General features: G+C 39.2%; 1 protein-coding gene across 1 annotated transcript; it reads left to right on the top strand.

The window, feature by feature from the left end:
• Positions 1-496: 496 nt before the first annotated feature.
• On the top strand, positions 497-1,237 carry LOC136678539 (polymeric immunoglobulin receptor-like; the record flags this gene model as incomplete). Its single annotated transcript, XM_066656586.1, has 2 exons — positions 497-785; positions 888-1,237. Coding segments are annotated over 2 exons (639 nt in total), but the record flags the coding sequence as incomplete, so codon positions are not given.
• Between the last annotated feature and the right edge of the window lie 12,589 nt (positions 1,238-13,826).

Below are 13,826 nucleotides of genomic sequence, written 5' to 3'. Positions count from 1 at the left end.
ATTAGCTTCTGTGATGAGAAATATTAAGAAACTGAAGTAACAGGAAGAACTCTGAAGTGGAGCTGCTTCACTCAGAGGCAGGAAGAGTATTTGTCGCTGGAGCCTCTTACAGAAAGACACACTTTTACTCCCTCATGAGTTCTTTAATTCTCTCCGTGTTCTTCCTCTGTATCTCAGGTAAGATCAATGCTGCATCATTCCTGTGCTCTGTACACATTCACCTCTTTAAACATTCTTTTATTAACTCATCAATTTCAGGAATTTTTATTACAAAGTTAAAATTATTAACAACTGGGTTAAAATCAAACAATGATTAAATTTTTTAATCTCATTTATTTTTGTTAATTGTTTTAGTCACACACACACACAACACATTGTATATTTACCTGAGAAAACATTTTTCAAAATAGAGCTTTAAATAAACTTCCTTTTGTTTTTGTTTTTTTGCTACTTCTTCTCTGTAGAGTCTGAGAGTGTGAAGACACTGAGGAATGTAGCTGTAAAAAGTGGAGGATCTCTCACCATTCCATGTTTTTATGATGAACAATACAAATCAAACCCTAAATACTGGTGTAAGGGGTATTACTGGCGCTCCTGTGGAATAGTAGCCTATGCAAACACAAGAGGAAGAACATCAGTCACTGATTATCCGACCCAGAATATGTTTACTGTGGAACTCAACAGTCTCCAAGACTCTGACTCTGGATATTATTGGTGCGCTGTGGAAATTGGAGATAAATGGATAGTAGATGACCGTGATTATTTGTACCTGACGGTCAGTGCAGGTAAGAAGTCTCTCTGTGTGAAGTAAAACGTGTTCACTGTAACTTAAAGCTTGTTTGATGGAGGATGTGATAACAGCACTCATTCTCTGCCTCTTTATTCAGATCCTGCTGTGTCTGTGATAAACAGCAGTGTGAGTGGTCAGGAAGGGGGCAGTGTCAGTGTCCAGTGTCTCTACAGAACTGATTATAAGAATAAACAGAAGCAGTGGTGCAGATTTAAAAACTGGACATGCTATGATTCGGGGAGGACTAACACATCCCCAGATTCAGCAGTGCTGGTCAGTGATTATGGGACAGGATCGGTCAGTGTGGAGATGAGTGGACTGAAGAAGAGTGATGCTGGCTGGTACTGGTTCAGTGCAGGAGAAGTGGGAGTTACTGTTCACCTCACTGTCACTGAAAGACCTACAAGTAAGATCACATCTATCAGAAATACTGCCCATATCTGCTGACCGTCCTGCTGTAACAATATCCCACTAACATCTTTCCTCTGTCTTATATTCCATCATTAACAACTGTGATGGCAGCTTCTGGCAGCCCGAAAACAGAGGACATTGTGATCAGTCGAGGTAAAGGCAGTCATTTTTTTCTTATCAGTAAATAGTGGAAGTTAAAGACACAAGGGCAGCAAAGTGTGAAACAGGTAATGACACTGTCACACAGCTAGAGTTCTGGGGTTGTGGGTTCAATATCTACTTCCTGTCACTGTCTGTGAAGACTTTGGTGTGTTCTCCTTGTGTTTGTGTGGATTTATTCTTTGCACTCAAGTTTTTCCTCACAACAGTTGTATGTTAATTGGATATTAAGTGTTTGAACAATAAAGTGAGTTTGTGTAACTGTCCACAGATGTGCAGATGTGAATGACTGTGTGATGCACATTGAGAGATAGCTGTGGCCTGTTATAAGTCATTATAAATGGGTATAGACGTTTATTCCAGCTTTATATAAGTGTTGTGTCTTTCGCAGCACTTCAGTAAAGAGTTTTTCTGATTTCTTATGTTAACAGCAACAGATACGACAGCTGTCAAAGGCAAACAAACCGAGGAAATGGTGGACACTCCAGGTACAAACACAAACATTTCTCTTTTATCAACAAAACCCGAACCTGTAATAAGTATTTAAATATTTCTACAAGTATTAGATATTTGTGTATTAAAACAGTAGCTTTATGGTTGCTCTTGCTGCATTCTGACTGTGTTCATGACAAACTTTTCATTTCTTGTTTCTTTGTACAGCAACAGAGACATGTTTGCACACGTAAGTACGAACACAGTGAAAATACTGAGGGTAACAAGGTCAGTGTTGATCAGTACAGTGCATACAGACGCTCTGAAAAAGAACTTAAACCTATCACAGTCTCCTGCATAAATTCCTGTTCTATGTTCTGTTTCAGAAAGTCAAAACCTTTCTGTGTGGCACGCAACTGATTCAACACACGCTGTGATCCTGAAGCTGTTAAGCAATAAGCAGCAATTTAAAAATGTATTTTGATATCTTTAGATGAACCACTTTACTCAACTGCTTCATTATCTCTTGTATCTGGGATATTTTACTGATCTGTTTATGCTTTATAACGTATTATAATCACAACCAACGGATCAGCTCATGTTTACTGCATCCTCCTATGATCACTTACAGTTCAGTTTGTGGAAGATCCTTTATAAGGATCTGCTGGACTGCTGCTGAGTGGTCCAAAGTTATGTTCTCTGATGAAAGTAAATTTTGCATTTCCTTTGGAAATCAAGGTTCCAGAGCCTGGAGGAAGAGAGGATAGGCACAGGATCCACGTTACTTGAGGTCCAGTGTAAAGTTTCCACTGTGATGTTTTTGGGGTGCCATATCACCTGCTGGTGCTGGTCCACTGTGTTCTCTGAGGTCCAAGGTCAAAGCAGCCGTCTACCAGGATGTTTTAGAGCACTTCATGTTTCCTGCTGCTGATCAACTTTACGGAGATGCAGATTTGATTTTCCAGCAGGACTTGGCACCTGCACAGTGCCAAAGCTACCAATACCTGGTTTAAGGACCATGGTATCCCTGTTCTTAATCGGCCAGCAAACTCACCGGACCTTAACCTCATAGAAAATATATGGTGTATTGTGAAGAGGAAGATGCAATACGTCAGACCTAACAATACAGAAGAGCTGAAGACCACTATTCTTTTCTTTTGGCTAGCATTTCTGAAAATCATTTTTTTGTATTGGTCTTAAGTGATTTTTTAATTTTCTGAGATACTGATTTTTTTTTTTAGTTTTCAGGTATAATAATCAAATTAAAAGAAACACTTGAAATATCAGTCTGTGTGTAATGAATGAGTATAAAATGCAAGTTTCACTTTTTGAATGGATTTACTGAAATAAATCAACTTTTTCATGATATTCTTATTTTATGACCAGCACCTGTAGTATCTTTGCTTTTATTACTTGTGTTCTGTTGTTTGTAATACTATTGTGCCTATAAAATTATTAAAAACTATTTAAAGCATCATACCTATTATTATTGTGAAGTGTAAAAATGCCCTGTGTTCATATTCAGTAGCAGTAGAGCCCTCATGCCAAGTAGGTACTAAATGGTGATGTGTAAACCCCACAGAGCGCTGATTGGCCAGAGCCCTGTCAATCACCAAGAAATGCAGAGCTCATTCAAATCCAGCACAAACCGTCGCTTGTAAAATCTCCAAAGTTACAGCAGTTTTCACATTTATTTTTATCTGACTCAAAGGGGCAACTCGTAACTTTATCCTATGAGGTATTTTGAAGAGGTTTATATGCTCCTTGGACCAATAGCCAACGAAATTTCCAGTGAAAGCCAAAAGTGCAACAAGTAAAACTGATCTGTGAGAACTGGGGCGCGGAGCCGTGTTTAGTCCAAAAAATAGAACAATACTTGAATACACAAGGTGTAAACAGCGCCGAACTTTACTGCTGCTATTGTTGTGGTTTTTAAGTGATTCTTGTTAGAGACAAGGTTTTGCAAAGTCACCGGCTCCATTTCTCGGAGGAGCCCTGCCAGTGGAAAAGCTACAAGCTTTAAGTGAGCCGAGTCGAGTCATGTAGAGACAGACCCATGCAGTGGAGGAGTGACATTACACACTTATTTCAGTATTATATTTTATCTGCAAACATTGAAATTAATCTATACAACACATACCTCCCTTAATGTGTTAGACAAAGTAGTTGAAAAAATATGGTCTACAAATAAAGGGGTTAGACAATGAAACTGCACCAGTAAGACCATGTGCATCCAATGGTTCAAACATTGTATCCTGAAGGCGGTGCTGTGTATCAGGACGACAATGCACCAATACACACAGCAAGACTGGTGAAGGATTGGTTTGATGAACATGAAAGTGAAGTTGAACATTTCCCATGGCCTGCACAGTCACCAGATGTAAATATTATTGAGCCACTTTGGGGTGTTTTGGAGGAGCGAGTCAGGAAACGTTTTCCTCCACCAGCATCACGTAGTGACGTGGCCACTATCCTGCAAGAAGAATGGCTTAAAATCCCTCTGACCACTGTGCAGGACTTGTATATGTCATTCCCAAACAAATTGACGCTGTATTGGCCAGAAAAGGAGGCCCTACACCATACTAATAAATTATTGTGGTCTAAAACCAGGTGTTTCATTTTCATTTTCCAACCCCTGTATATATTAATAATATTTTGTTAATTATTGTGTTCAATCTTTCAACATTTTCAAAACAGAATTCATGATCCATTTACAGAAACCCATTAAAAACCAAAGAGTGGTGTAGTGGAGAATGGATCCAGATCAAGAAATGAAAAAACGCTAAGATTCAAACTTTGACTTTCTTTTTCAAGACCCCACATTCCACAGAATGTGTGTCTGCTAGCAGCCACGCACACATACCTAGTCTGTCGAAGACTAAAGATTATAAAACCCTCTTCGTCAGTGACCCTGAGATGCTCAAAGAAGAATCCAGACCGACACTATGTGGTACTCCCAATTTTATGACTCCAGAAAGCATCATTAAATCAACATAACACAAATAGAGCCTTGAGAACTTCGTCATAAGAACTCACCACATGTGGAGACCCTAGGAACCCCCCAGCATTTTATCACCCTCCAGCGTTGGACTGTCAAACGCTTATCTTATCGTAAAATCAGTAGATGGCCCGAGGACTGCGCTAATAGTGAACTCTCAACCCGAGTTTAACCCAGACGAACAGCATGGACCAACAGTGCCCCCAAGTGGACATTTGCGAAATCATATGCCACCCGAAATATTCTCTCTCTCTCTCTCTCTCTCTCTCTCTCTCTCTCTCTCTCTCTCTCTCTCAAAAGAGAATTATCTCGGACACATATGTTTTCTGCTGAATCTAATCATGTATTATGCAATGTGTTATTAATGTTACCCTCTGTTATTCTCGGGTGACTGTCTACTAACTAATCAAGTGACGTGAATTAATGTTTTAATCATGAAGAACGATTCGAGTGGCCAATAAACTACCCATAAAGTTCTTACTTTAGGGCGTGTGGTCTTAGCCACGGAACATCGGTCACACTGAAGGCACCAATCCCTCACATCTTGCCACATCTTAGGCCAGTAACACCTCTGCCGCACAAGGTCCGTAGTGCGCTCTATACCCTGGTGACCGTGATGGTCATGTAGCCCGGTGAGCACCTCACCCTGCAGTGTCTTAGGCAACAACAACTGAAAGACTGGGTTGGTTGCTGATGGAAATTTAACTTGTCTGTACAAAACACCCTCATTCTCTATAATCCTAGGCCATTGCCTAACCAACTCCCTCAACCCCTCTGTCTCCCTTCTTAGCTCTAGTACCTTAGGCTTCCGTCCTTGCTTCCAATACTGCAAGAACGCGGCAATACATGGGTCAGCCGCTTGCAACACCTTAAGGTCAGCCCTAGGGACTGCATCTACTGTCTGACACAACAGGTCGCGTCTCAGTTTAGAAGAATTAATCTCTAATAACTAGAATAGTTGGTAATTATATCAGTATACGAAGTATTAATTATAGGATGTTCCATTGTCGCCAAACCATAACTGATTTTTATTTCTCTGGAATTTGAGACGGTCACTTGTACTCCCCAAACCTAGGAACCAATCAGAGAACGGCGACCTCCCAAGTGGGCGTGACCGTACCACCTATGAAACCAGGAGTTCGATCGGAAGGACCCACTACTTCTTCTTTTTACTTCCTTTTGACCTCACCTCTTTTTCACTTTTTCCGCTCTTCCTTTTTTCTGAAGCTGATGGAGCCGACTCGCAAGAAGACTCTTAAAAGACCGATCTTGATGCAAACAAACAGGGGAAGCCTTGGGTCAGTTAGCATTGCTCAATATAGAAGTTAAAACAGCGAAAAAGTCGATTAGCTCTGTTAGCAACTTCCAACTTATCTTTTATTTTGTGTTTGTGGTTTTTGTAGCCCAATCAAAGTTTATTTTTATGACTAATAAAACCTGGTGAAATTTATTTTTGGCCAGAATAAGATGAGATTAGTTGATAGTTGATTAGTTGATGCCTGATATGTTAGCGTTATACTCTGACGTCTGAGGGCATCGCTTCTGAGAATTTGAGGAAAGAGTGAGCTTCCTTTCGACGCACCCCCTCACTCCGGGGAATATCCAGCCAAGCCAGCAGTTCTCTATGAAGGGAATCCCCGACTGATCCAAGGACGCCGAAAGTGGCCTACGCATCCTGGAGGGAATCTCCTCCATAGTAAGCCTATCTTCAGCCGTGACATATGGGAGAACAGAAAGCTAAGAACCTGAGAACGGAGATTAAATTTGCTGGACCCATCAGCTTGGTTATAACAGTGACAAGAGTAAGAAAAGCATAAATTCCTCATTTTCAGAAGCTGATGCCTAATTAAGTCTCTTGATAAATTTACACATTAGTTAAATCTCATTTAGCAACACATATTAGTCACATATAGCCATATCATATAGCCTAGCCAATTATTAAAATCGTGATGGTTTCACCTGCGTTGATCCCACTGAGATTTTGATGATTTTGCTGTGTTTATCAGTTTATTATTATTCCTCTTAATAAAGTATTTCCTGATTTGAAATAATATGGTGTGTGGAGTCTATTCCTAAGAGTCTGAAAATCCTGAAACTCGCCCCTGGCGATGACAGTATTTCAATCTCTGATAAATTATTAATATTGTTGTTATCTAAATTCAGTAATAATAATAATAATTATAAGTGATAATCACCTGTGAAGGACTGGCGCCCCCTCCAGGGTGTATCCCGCCTTGCGCCCAATGATTCCAGGTAGGCTCTGGACCCACCGCGACCCTGAATTGGATAAGCGATAACAGATAATGAATGAATGAATGAATAAGTGATAATCACCATTAAACATAACATTCAAATACTGTTACTACGCTACAGTGGTCTGAAGAAGAATAAACGATGAGCTCTGAGGGTGACCAAGTTTATAATTAAACAAAGAGTAAAGCTTTTAGCAATGTATATATAACACATTTCCATTGATGTATGTAAAATAGGCCACAGGTTTATAGCTGTCACACAGTTCCAGGGTCCTGGAGTTGTGGGTTTAGACCTTGCCTCATGTCACAATTTTTTTTTCTCACAATTACAGCTGTATACATCTGTAATCAAAACAGACAACAAAATAAGAGCAGAAGGCTGAAAAGTGTTTTAAAAAAAAAATAAATTAAGGTGCATTTGGACTCACTGTTCCTGAGAAATTTCCTGAGCCGCTGCAGACGAAGGCTATGGACACACACATGATTTTACTAACTCAAAACTCTATGATCCAAAACAGTTAATGTCATTCATTATTGTTTATGCACACATTCAACCCATGGATATAAACATAAATACAATCACATCAGTGACTCCTGATTCAGTGTCTTAATGGTTCAGTGATCAAATACAGTTTAAATTAGATAGATGTGAAAAATAAGACTGACATTCTTTTTCTGGGTCACAGTACTGTATGTCACTGAGTCTTCTGCTTCAGCTGTGGGGGTCTATTTCTCACACAGGACAAAATCCAAAGCCAAATACACAATACTTACTACTGGACTATGTGTTAAAACACCAAACCTCAGACAACATGAAGCCACCCATCCGTCACAGCACTTACTGTGTGAACTGCAGAGTTACTGCTGCTCTCTCTGGTCTCTGTTTGATTTGCTTCTGTTAGAGAGAGATGGAGTGGAGCACATTACACATTATTAGTCACCAATTAAAGGCTTAGACATAAACAGAATTGTATAAATACTAACGCATGTTTAAGTTTAGCAACATTAGCATCAAACCCCATCACTAAAATAAAAATGCAAAGCATAAAAAAATGGCTGATTTATAACGTCTGAGGTAAACAGTTTAGTTTTGATGGAAGAGCCTGTAAAATAATGACTTTATAATGAACACTTACTGAACACTGTTGTTTTCACCTTGAAGGTTATAACGCAGAGGAGGAGCAGTAGTCCGAGGCCTACAGCCAGTAAAATAAAAATAAGCTTGGATTTTCCATTGCTGCAGTGAATGACCTGTGACCTTTGTAAGTTATTCATTAAACAAAAGTGAGAACCATCCTGAAGCCTATAATATGAAAAAACATTAATGTTATTTTTAACTAAAGTGTTTCCAAGCACTCGCTGCCATACACACAGTTTAACCAGTCTCTGACATACAGAATCAGTAAACTCTTCACTATATTCACAATTACTTGTTTGGCCCAATCTCCTTGTCACTTGTGTGCGGCTGTTCTGCAAGAAGTGTGAATTGTAATTATAACTGTAGCCTCACTGATGCAGGTTTTCACAGTTGAGGAAATTGTAGTCACAGCTGCTGTTGCTGTTGAAAAGGAGTGGCACTGAACCAGTACCAGCCAGCATCACTCTTCTTCAGTCCACACATGTCCACACTGACCGCTCCTTTCCCATCATCACTGACCAGCACTGCTGAATTCTTCAGTGTCTTCACACTCTCAGACTCTACAGAGAAGAAGTCAAATGGTACAACAGTGTTACTCCGACTCAGGAACTGCTTCAGAACTATATCAGAGGAATAAACTGGTCATAACTGAGCAAACACATTTCACCCTCGTCCTAAATGTTATTATTCAGTATCCACTCTGCACCCTGGAGCAGGTGAGTTAATCAAAGTGTATTTAAAGCAGTGAGAGGGTGAAGAACACACCTCCAGTGCACAGGAATGATGCAGCATTGATCTTACCTGAGATGTAGAGGAAGAACACAGAGAGAATTAAAGAACTCATGAGGGAGTAGAAGTGCATCTTTCTGTAAGAGGCTCCAGACACAAATACTCTTCCTGCCTCTGAGTGAAGTACACACTCTCCTGCTCTGAAAAGATTTGTCAAAAATACCAAAGTCATTTTGATGCCAAAGTTTTAATTAATTAATCAAATGATTTATTGTGATTTGTAAAACAGTGTTTTCCTCCCTCCTCTGCTCCTGTTCTCCTGTTCTGTTCTACTGAATAACTAGTTAATATTTTATTAACAATTTAATAATGGGCGTTAATGAAAGAAAATAAATGGTCAAAATTTGAACATGAAATACATTATATTTTAAATAAAAGTTCTGTTGCAGCACAGTTCAATCTACAGAAAAACAATTTACACCATATATTTGTCAAGAATAGAAAACAAGACTGAATCTGAGAGTGAATAATGGCTCTTTTAAAGCATATAAATAACAGGAAACTTTAAAGCAATGTGCATTTATATACAGTGACCTACACTGGCCAAAATGAAGATTCTATTGTTCTAGTGCTGAAATCACTAAATGTTTTTTTAGAGAAGGCTTTGTTTCGCTTGATCTTTGGTGAAGTTTCTTCTTGCATTTGGCCCGGTCAGGCTGTTTGTTCAGGAATACAGCTGTTTACACCTGGAACCAACACAAACCGAACAGAAACAATAAGCAGAAACCCAAAAGGTGTCAAAAGCACCTCATATAATAAAGAATTATATAAAGTATGGGAAATTCTGACTGACCTATTACATGTGAAACTAATTCATCATCTCCGGCTGCTGGAGAGAGCTGAAAAATGAGACGATTTTAGAAATAAAGGGAGATCTCAGCCATTCAACAGCTGAACTCTATGATTGGTAAGGCTAAAGAGCATTAGTAAAACCTGAACCCCTCATGAACACGTAGGTCTTCAGACAACCCATGTCTCTGTTTCATGTGGTCAAAACAGAGGTGTGATTCAGGGCAAGAGCTTTATTTTTAAAAGTTCACTTACCGGTGTATTTATACCATCTGTGTCTGCATTGTTGTAAACCACATCAGTTTCCTGAGACATTTCAAACAAAACCTGTGGACATTACTTGCCCAGGATAAGTCAGTCTGGTAATGTTTCAGTAATGGTATTGTGTGCATATGTGTGAATGTGAAAAATAAAATCTTACATTCTTTTTTTGCATGGTATGTACATTATAGTGCGTTGCTCTATCTTAAACAGTAAAGTTCTGACGCACACACACACACATACACCCAGATGACAAAATCTCATGCCAAAGAGGTACAATACTAATAAATGCTCTGTGTGTTTGAACACAAACTCAGACAACATGAAACCACCCAACACTCACAGCATTTACAGTGTGAACTGCAGAGTTACTGCTCCTCTCTCTGCTCTCTGGTTGATTTGCTTCTGTTACAGAGAGATGGAGTGAATGGAGCATATTAAACCGATGGATGAGTGTAAAACAGTGTAAATGTGATTAAAAAGTCCCGTAAGTAAATGTCAGATTAATACTCACTGGACTGTTTTCTCAGCGGGTCACTCTGCTGTTTATCACAGACACAGCAGGCTCTGAATAAAGAGGCAGAGAATGAGTGCTGTAAACACGTCCTCCATCAAACAAGCTTTAAGTTACAGTGAACAGGTTCTACTTCACACAGAGAGACTTCTTACCTGCGCTGACCGTCAGGTACAAATAATAACTGTCATCTAGGGTCTCACCCTGTCCAATTTCCACAGCGCACCAATAATATCCAGAGTCAGAGTCTTGGAGACTGTTGAGTTCCACAGTAAACATATTCTGGGTCGGATAATCGTGACTGATGTTCTTCCGCTTGTGTTTGTACGGGCTACTATTCCACAGGAGCTCCACTGAGACCCCCTACACCAGTATTTAGGGTTTGATTTGTATTGTTCATCATAAAAACAAGGAATGGTGAGAGATCCTTCTCTTTTTACAGCTACATTCCTCAGTGTCTTCACACTCTCAGACTCTACAGAGAAGAAGTCAAATGGTACAACAGTGTTACTCCGACTCAGGAACTGCTTCAGAACTATATCAGAGGAATAAACTGATCATAACTGAGCAAACACATTTCACCCTCATCCTAAATGTTATTATTCAGTATCCACTCTGCACCCTGGAGCAGGTGAGTTAATCAAAGTGTATTTAAAGCAGTGAGAGTGTGAAGAACACACCTCCAGTGCACAGGAATGATGCAGCATTGATCTTACCTGAGATGTAGAGGAAGAACACAGAGAGAATTAAAGAACTCATGAGGGAGTAGAAGTACATCTTTCTGTAAGAGGCTCCAGAGACAAATACTCTTCCTGCCTCTGAATGAAGTACATTTGACTGAAGTGTTCTTCCAGTTTCTGACCCTCTCCTGCTCTGAATAGATAAGTCATATGGCTAAGTACTAGCCATTTAGATGCAAATGATTTCATAATTTTTTCTAGGAAGAATTGAATCATGCTTTAAATTCTACTTTGTGTGTATTAAAACAGGAAAGTGTGTATTTGGTGTATTTTGTACCTGACAAAAATACAAAATGTGAGGTATAAGGCTGTGCACAAGTGGGAGTAAACTAGTGAACTGACATGAGATTGACTTTAGGACAGTTATGTGTATCCTTCTCCAAAATGTAAATAGTTCAGTTTCTGTAGTGCTGAGCCCAGAATAGCAATGACAGAGGCTGTGTTCTTCCTGTTACAGGTCAGTGAAAAAAGCAAGGTTCATTAAGACATGGATGAGCGAGTTTGGTGTGGAAGAACTTGGCCTGCACAGAGTCATGACCTCAAACAGATAGCCTTTGGGACCTTGTCTGACCTCAAAAATGTGCTTCCCATAAACATATTCCTAGAACAATTATATAGTGAATGAAACTTCTGTTTTTGGTAGCACTGTGTTTAAAGACAATCTACAGAGAGATGTAATAAAACATGTTCTAAAATATTATCAGTAAAGCAATACATAAAGGTTTCTGACCAGTGTCAGTGCTCACAAGACAACTGCAGCTGTTTAATGAAATAAGAGACATTGTACTGATGAAACGGTCTTAGACTATTGACAGACTGTAATAAATTGTGATGCTGTTGCATTCGTCCCTACCAACAGATTGTGATTGTCTAAAGTAGCTCAAGTCAAGTGGTCAAATAGACCAGTATATCAGTTCTGGGCTGAGGAGCAGTGGAACTCTGGGTGGATAGAGCACCATCCAGATGTGTTGAAGTGGTGTTTGTGATCCATAACTAGTCATTCAACACCAGTATCTAACCTTACTAAAGGTTTAAATATTTACAATTTCATTGAAGATATTTTTTTTCTACATTTTTAAAGCACTGTTGTATAATTGTGTAAATTTACTTCTGACTGCATCACAGTGTGAAAACACTGAAAATGTAGCTGTAAAAAGTGAAGGTTTTTTTAAATGATGAACAATACAAATTAAATACTAAATACTGGTGTAAGGGATAATACTGGAGCACAAACAATGTTGGCTAATGTTACATAAAAAATCTAATAAAGTTTTAAAGAATATGTTTTAAGTGCAGCAGGTAGTGTCACGGTCACATAGCCCCAGGGAAAATAAATCTAGATAGTCTCTCTCTGCCTCATCTGTAACTTCCCCTCAAGTCATCACAACAGTGACATTTGTAGTTGTAGAAAATTACACCTTCACAAATTCTTCATTGTAGGTGCACAAATCCAATTCTACACACACCAGTGCAAAATGATCAGTTTTGCTAGAGTTGCAGCAGAGAATATGGTGCAAAACACATTCACACACTCGTATAAAACCTGCACAAAAGTTGCACATTCGGAAATTAATCTGTGCAATGCGAGTTACACACCTGTATTTATTTATTTTATTTATTTATTTAGGTTTTTTTAAGGGAATATCTGTCGCACAAACACAGGTCAATGATTACACCCGCTCGAATATGTGGCTACGAGTCTCAAATGCTGGTTCTGTCTGGGTTCAGTGACTGAGCGCCTCATACAGAAAACAAACATGGAGGACCGAGGGTCCGTGTAGAAAATGGAAAGAAAAACGGGAATTTACTCTTTATCGGATTTCTGATGAAGAAAGTGGGATAGAGATCAAACCGGGAGTATCTGTTACTATGTAGCATGATTATGTGGAGATTATGGGGAAGAAAAATGTTTTCCTAGTTATTTCTCACTGATCCACCAGGGGGCGGTATTGTACAGGTAATGTATGACTCTGTGTCAATGTTTTATTTGTTAGTTGGTTTCTTGGGTGAAATCCAAGGCTGCAGTCCAAATGTCTGTCCGACTCCCTGTTTGGACAGGATTAGTTGTACACGGAGTGTCTCCCCCTGCTGTTGCTTCACTTCACGAAAAATCTATAAAGCGAACCTGGGATTAATATCGCTGCAGGGGATGAGAGCAGAGAAATGGCAATCTGTCCCCAGTGACTGTAAGGTGAGATGGTTAGGTAAAGAGCAGAGTGTGTAAACTACTGCATTTGGGTTAATATGGCACTCACTGTGTTCACATTAGGAGGAATGTTTGATGTTACTGTGGTGTGGAAAAATCAAATTCTTTTGTGATTTTTAAGTGCTAATAAATACACAACCAATATATTTTGAATGTTTACACAGTTAAAGCACGGTTACAGTTTATTGGCTGAATTTAAAACATGAAATGTGGAACATATTGGTAGAAAAGTATGTGGAATGCAACAGAGCATTTAAAAAAGACTGGTCTACTAAAAATAATATATAAATAATATATTGCTCCTTTTAAAGCAGATAGTATACAACAGGACGACTAATGATCTCTTA

This window comes from Hoplias malabaricus, chromosome Y (assembly GCF_029633855.1).
Source record: "Hoplias malabaricus isolate fHopMal1 chromosome Y, fHopMal1.hap1, whole genome shotgun sequence".
NCBI classification, from domain to species: Eukaryota; Metazoa; Chordata; class Actinopteri; order Characiformes; family Erythrinidae; genus Hoplias; species Hoplias malabaricus.
Note: the sequence above shows the minus strand (reverse complement) of the source record. Positions and strands in the feature narration are given on the sequence as shown.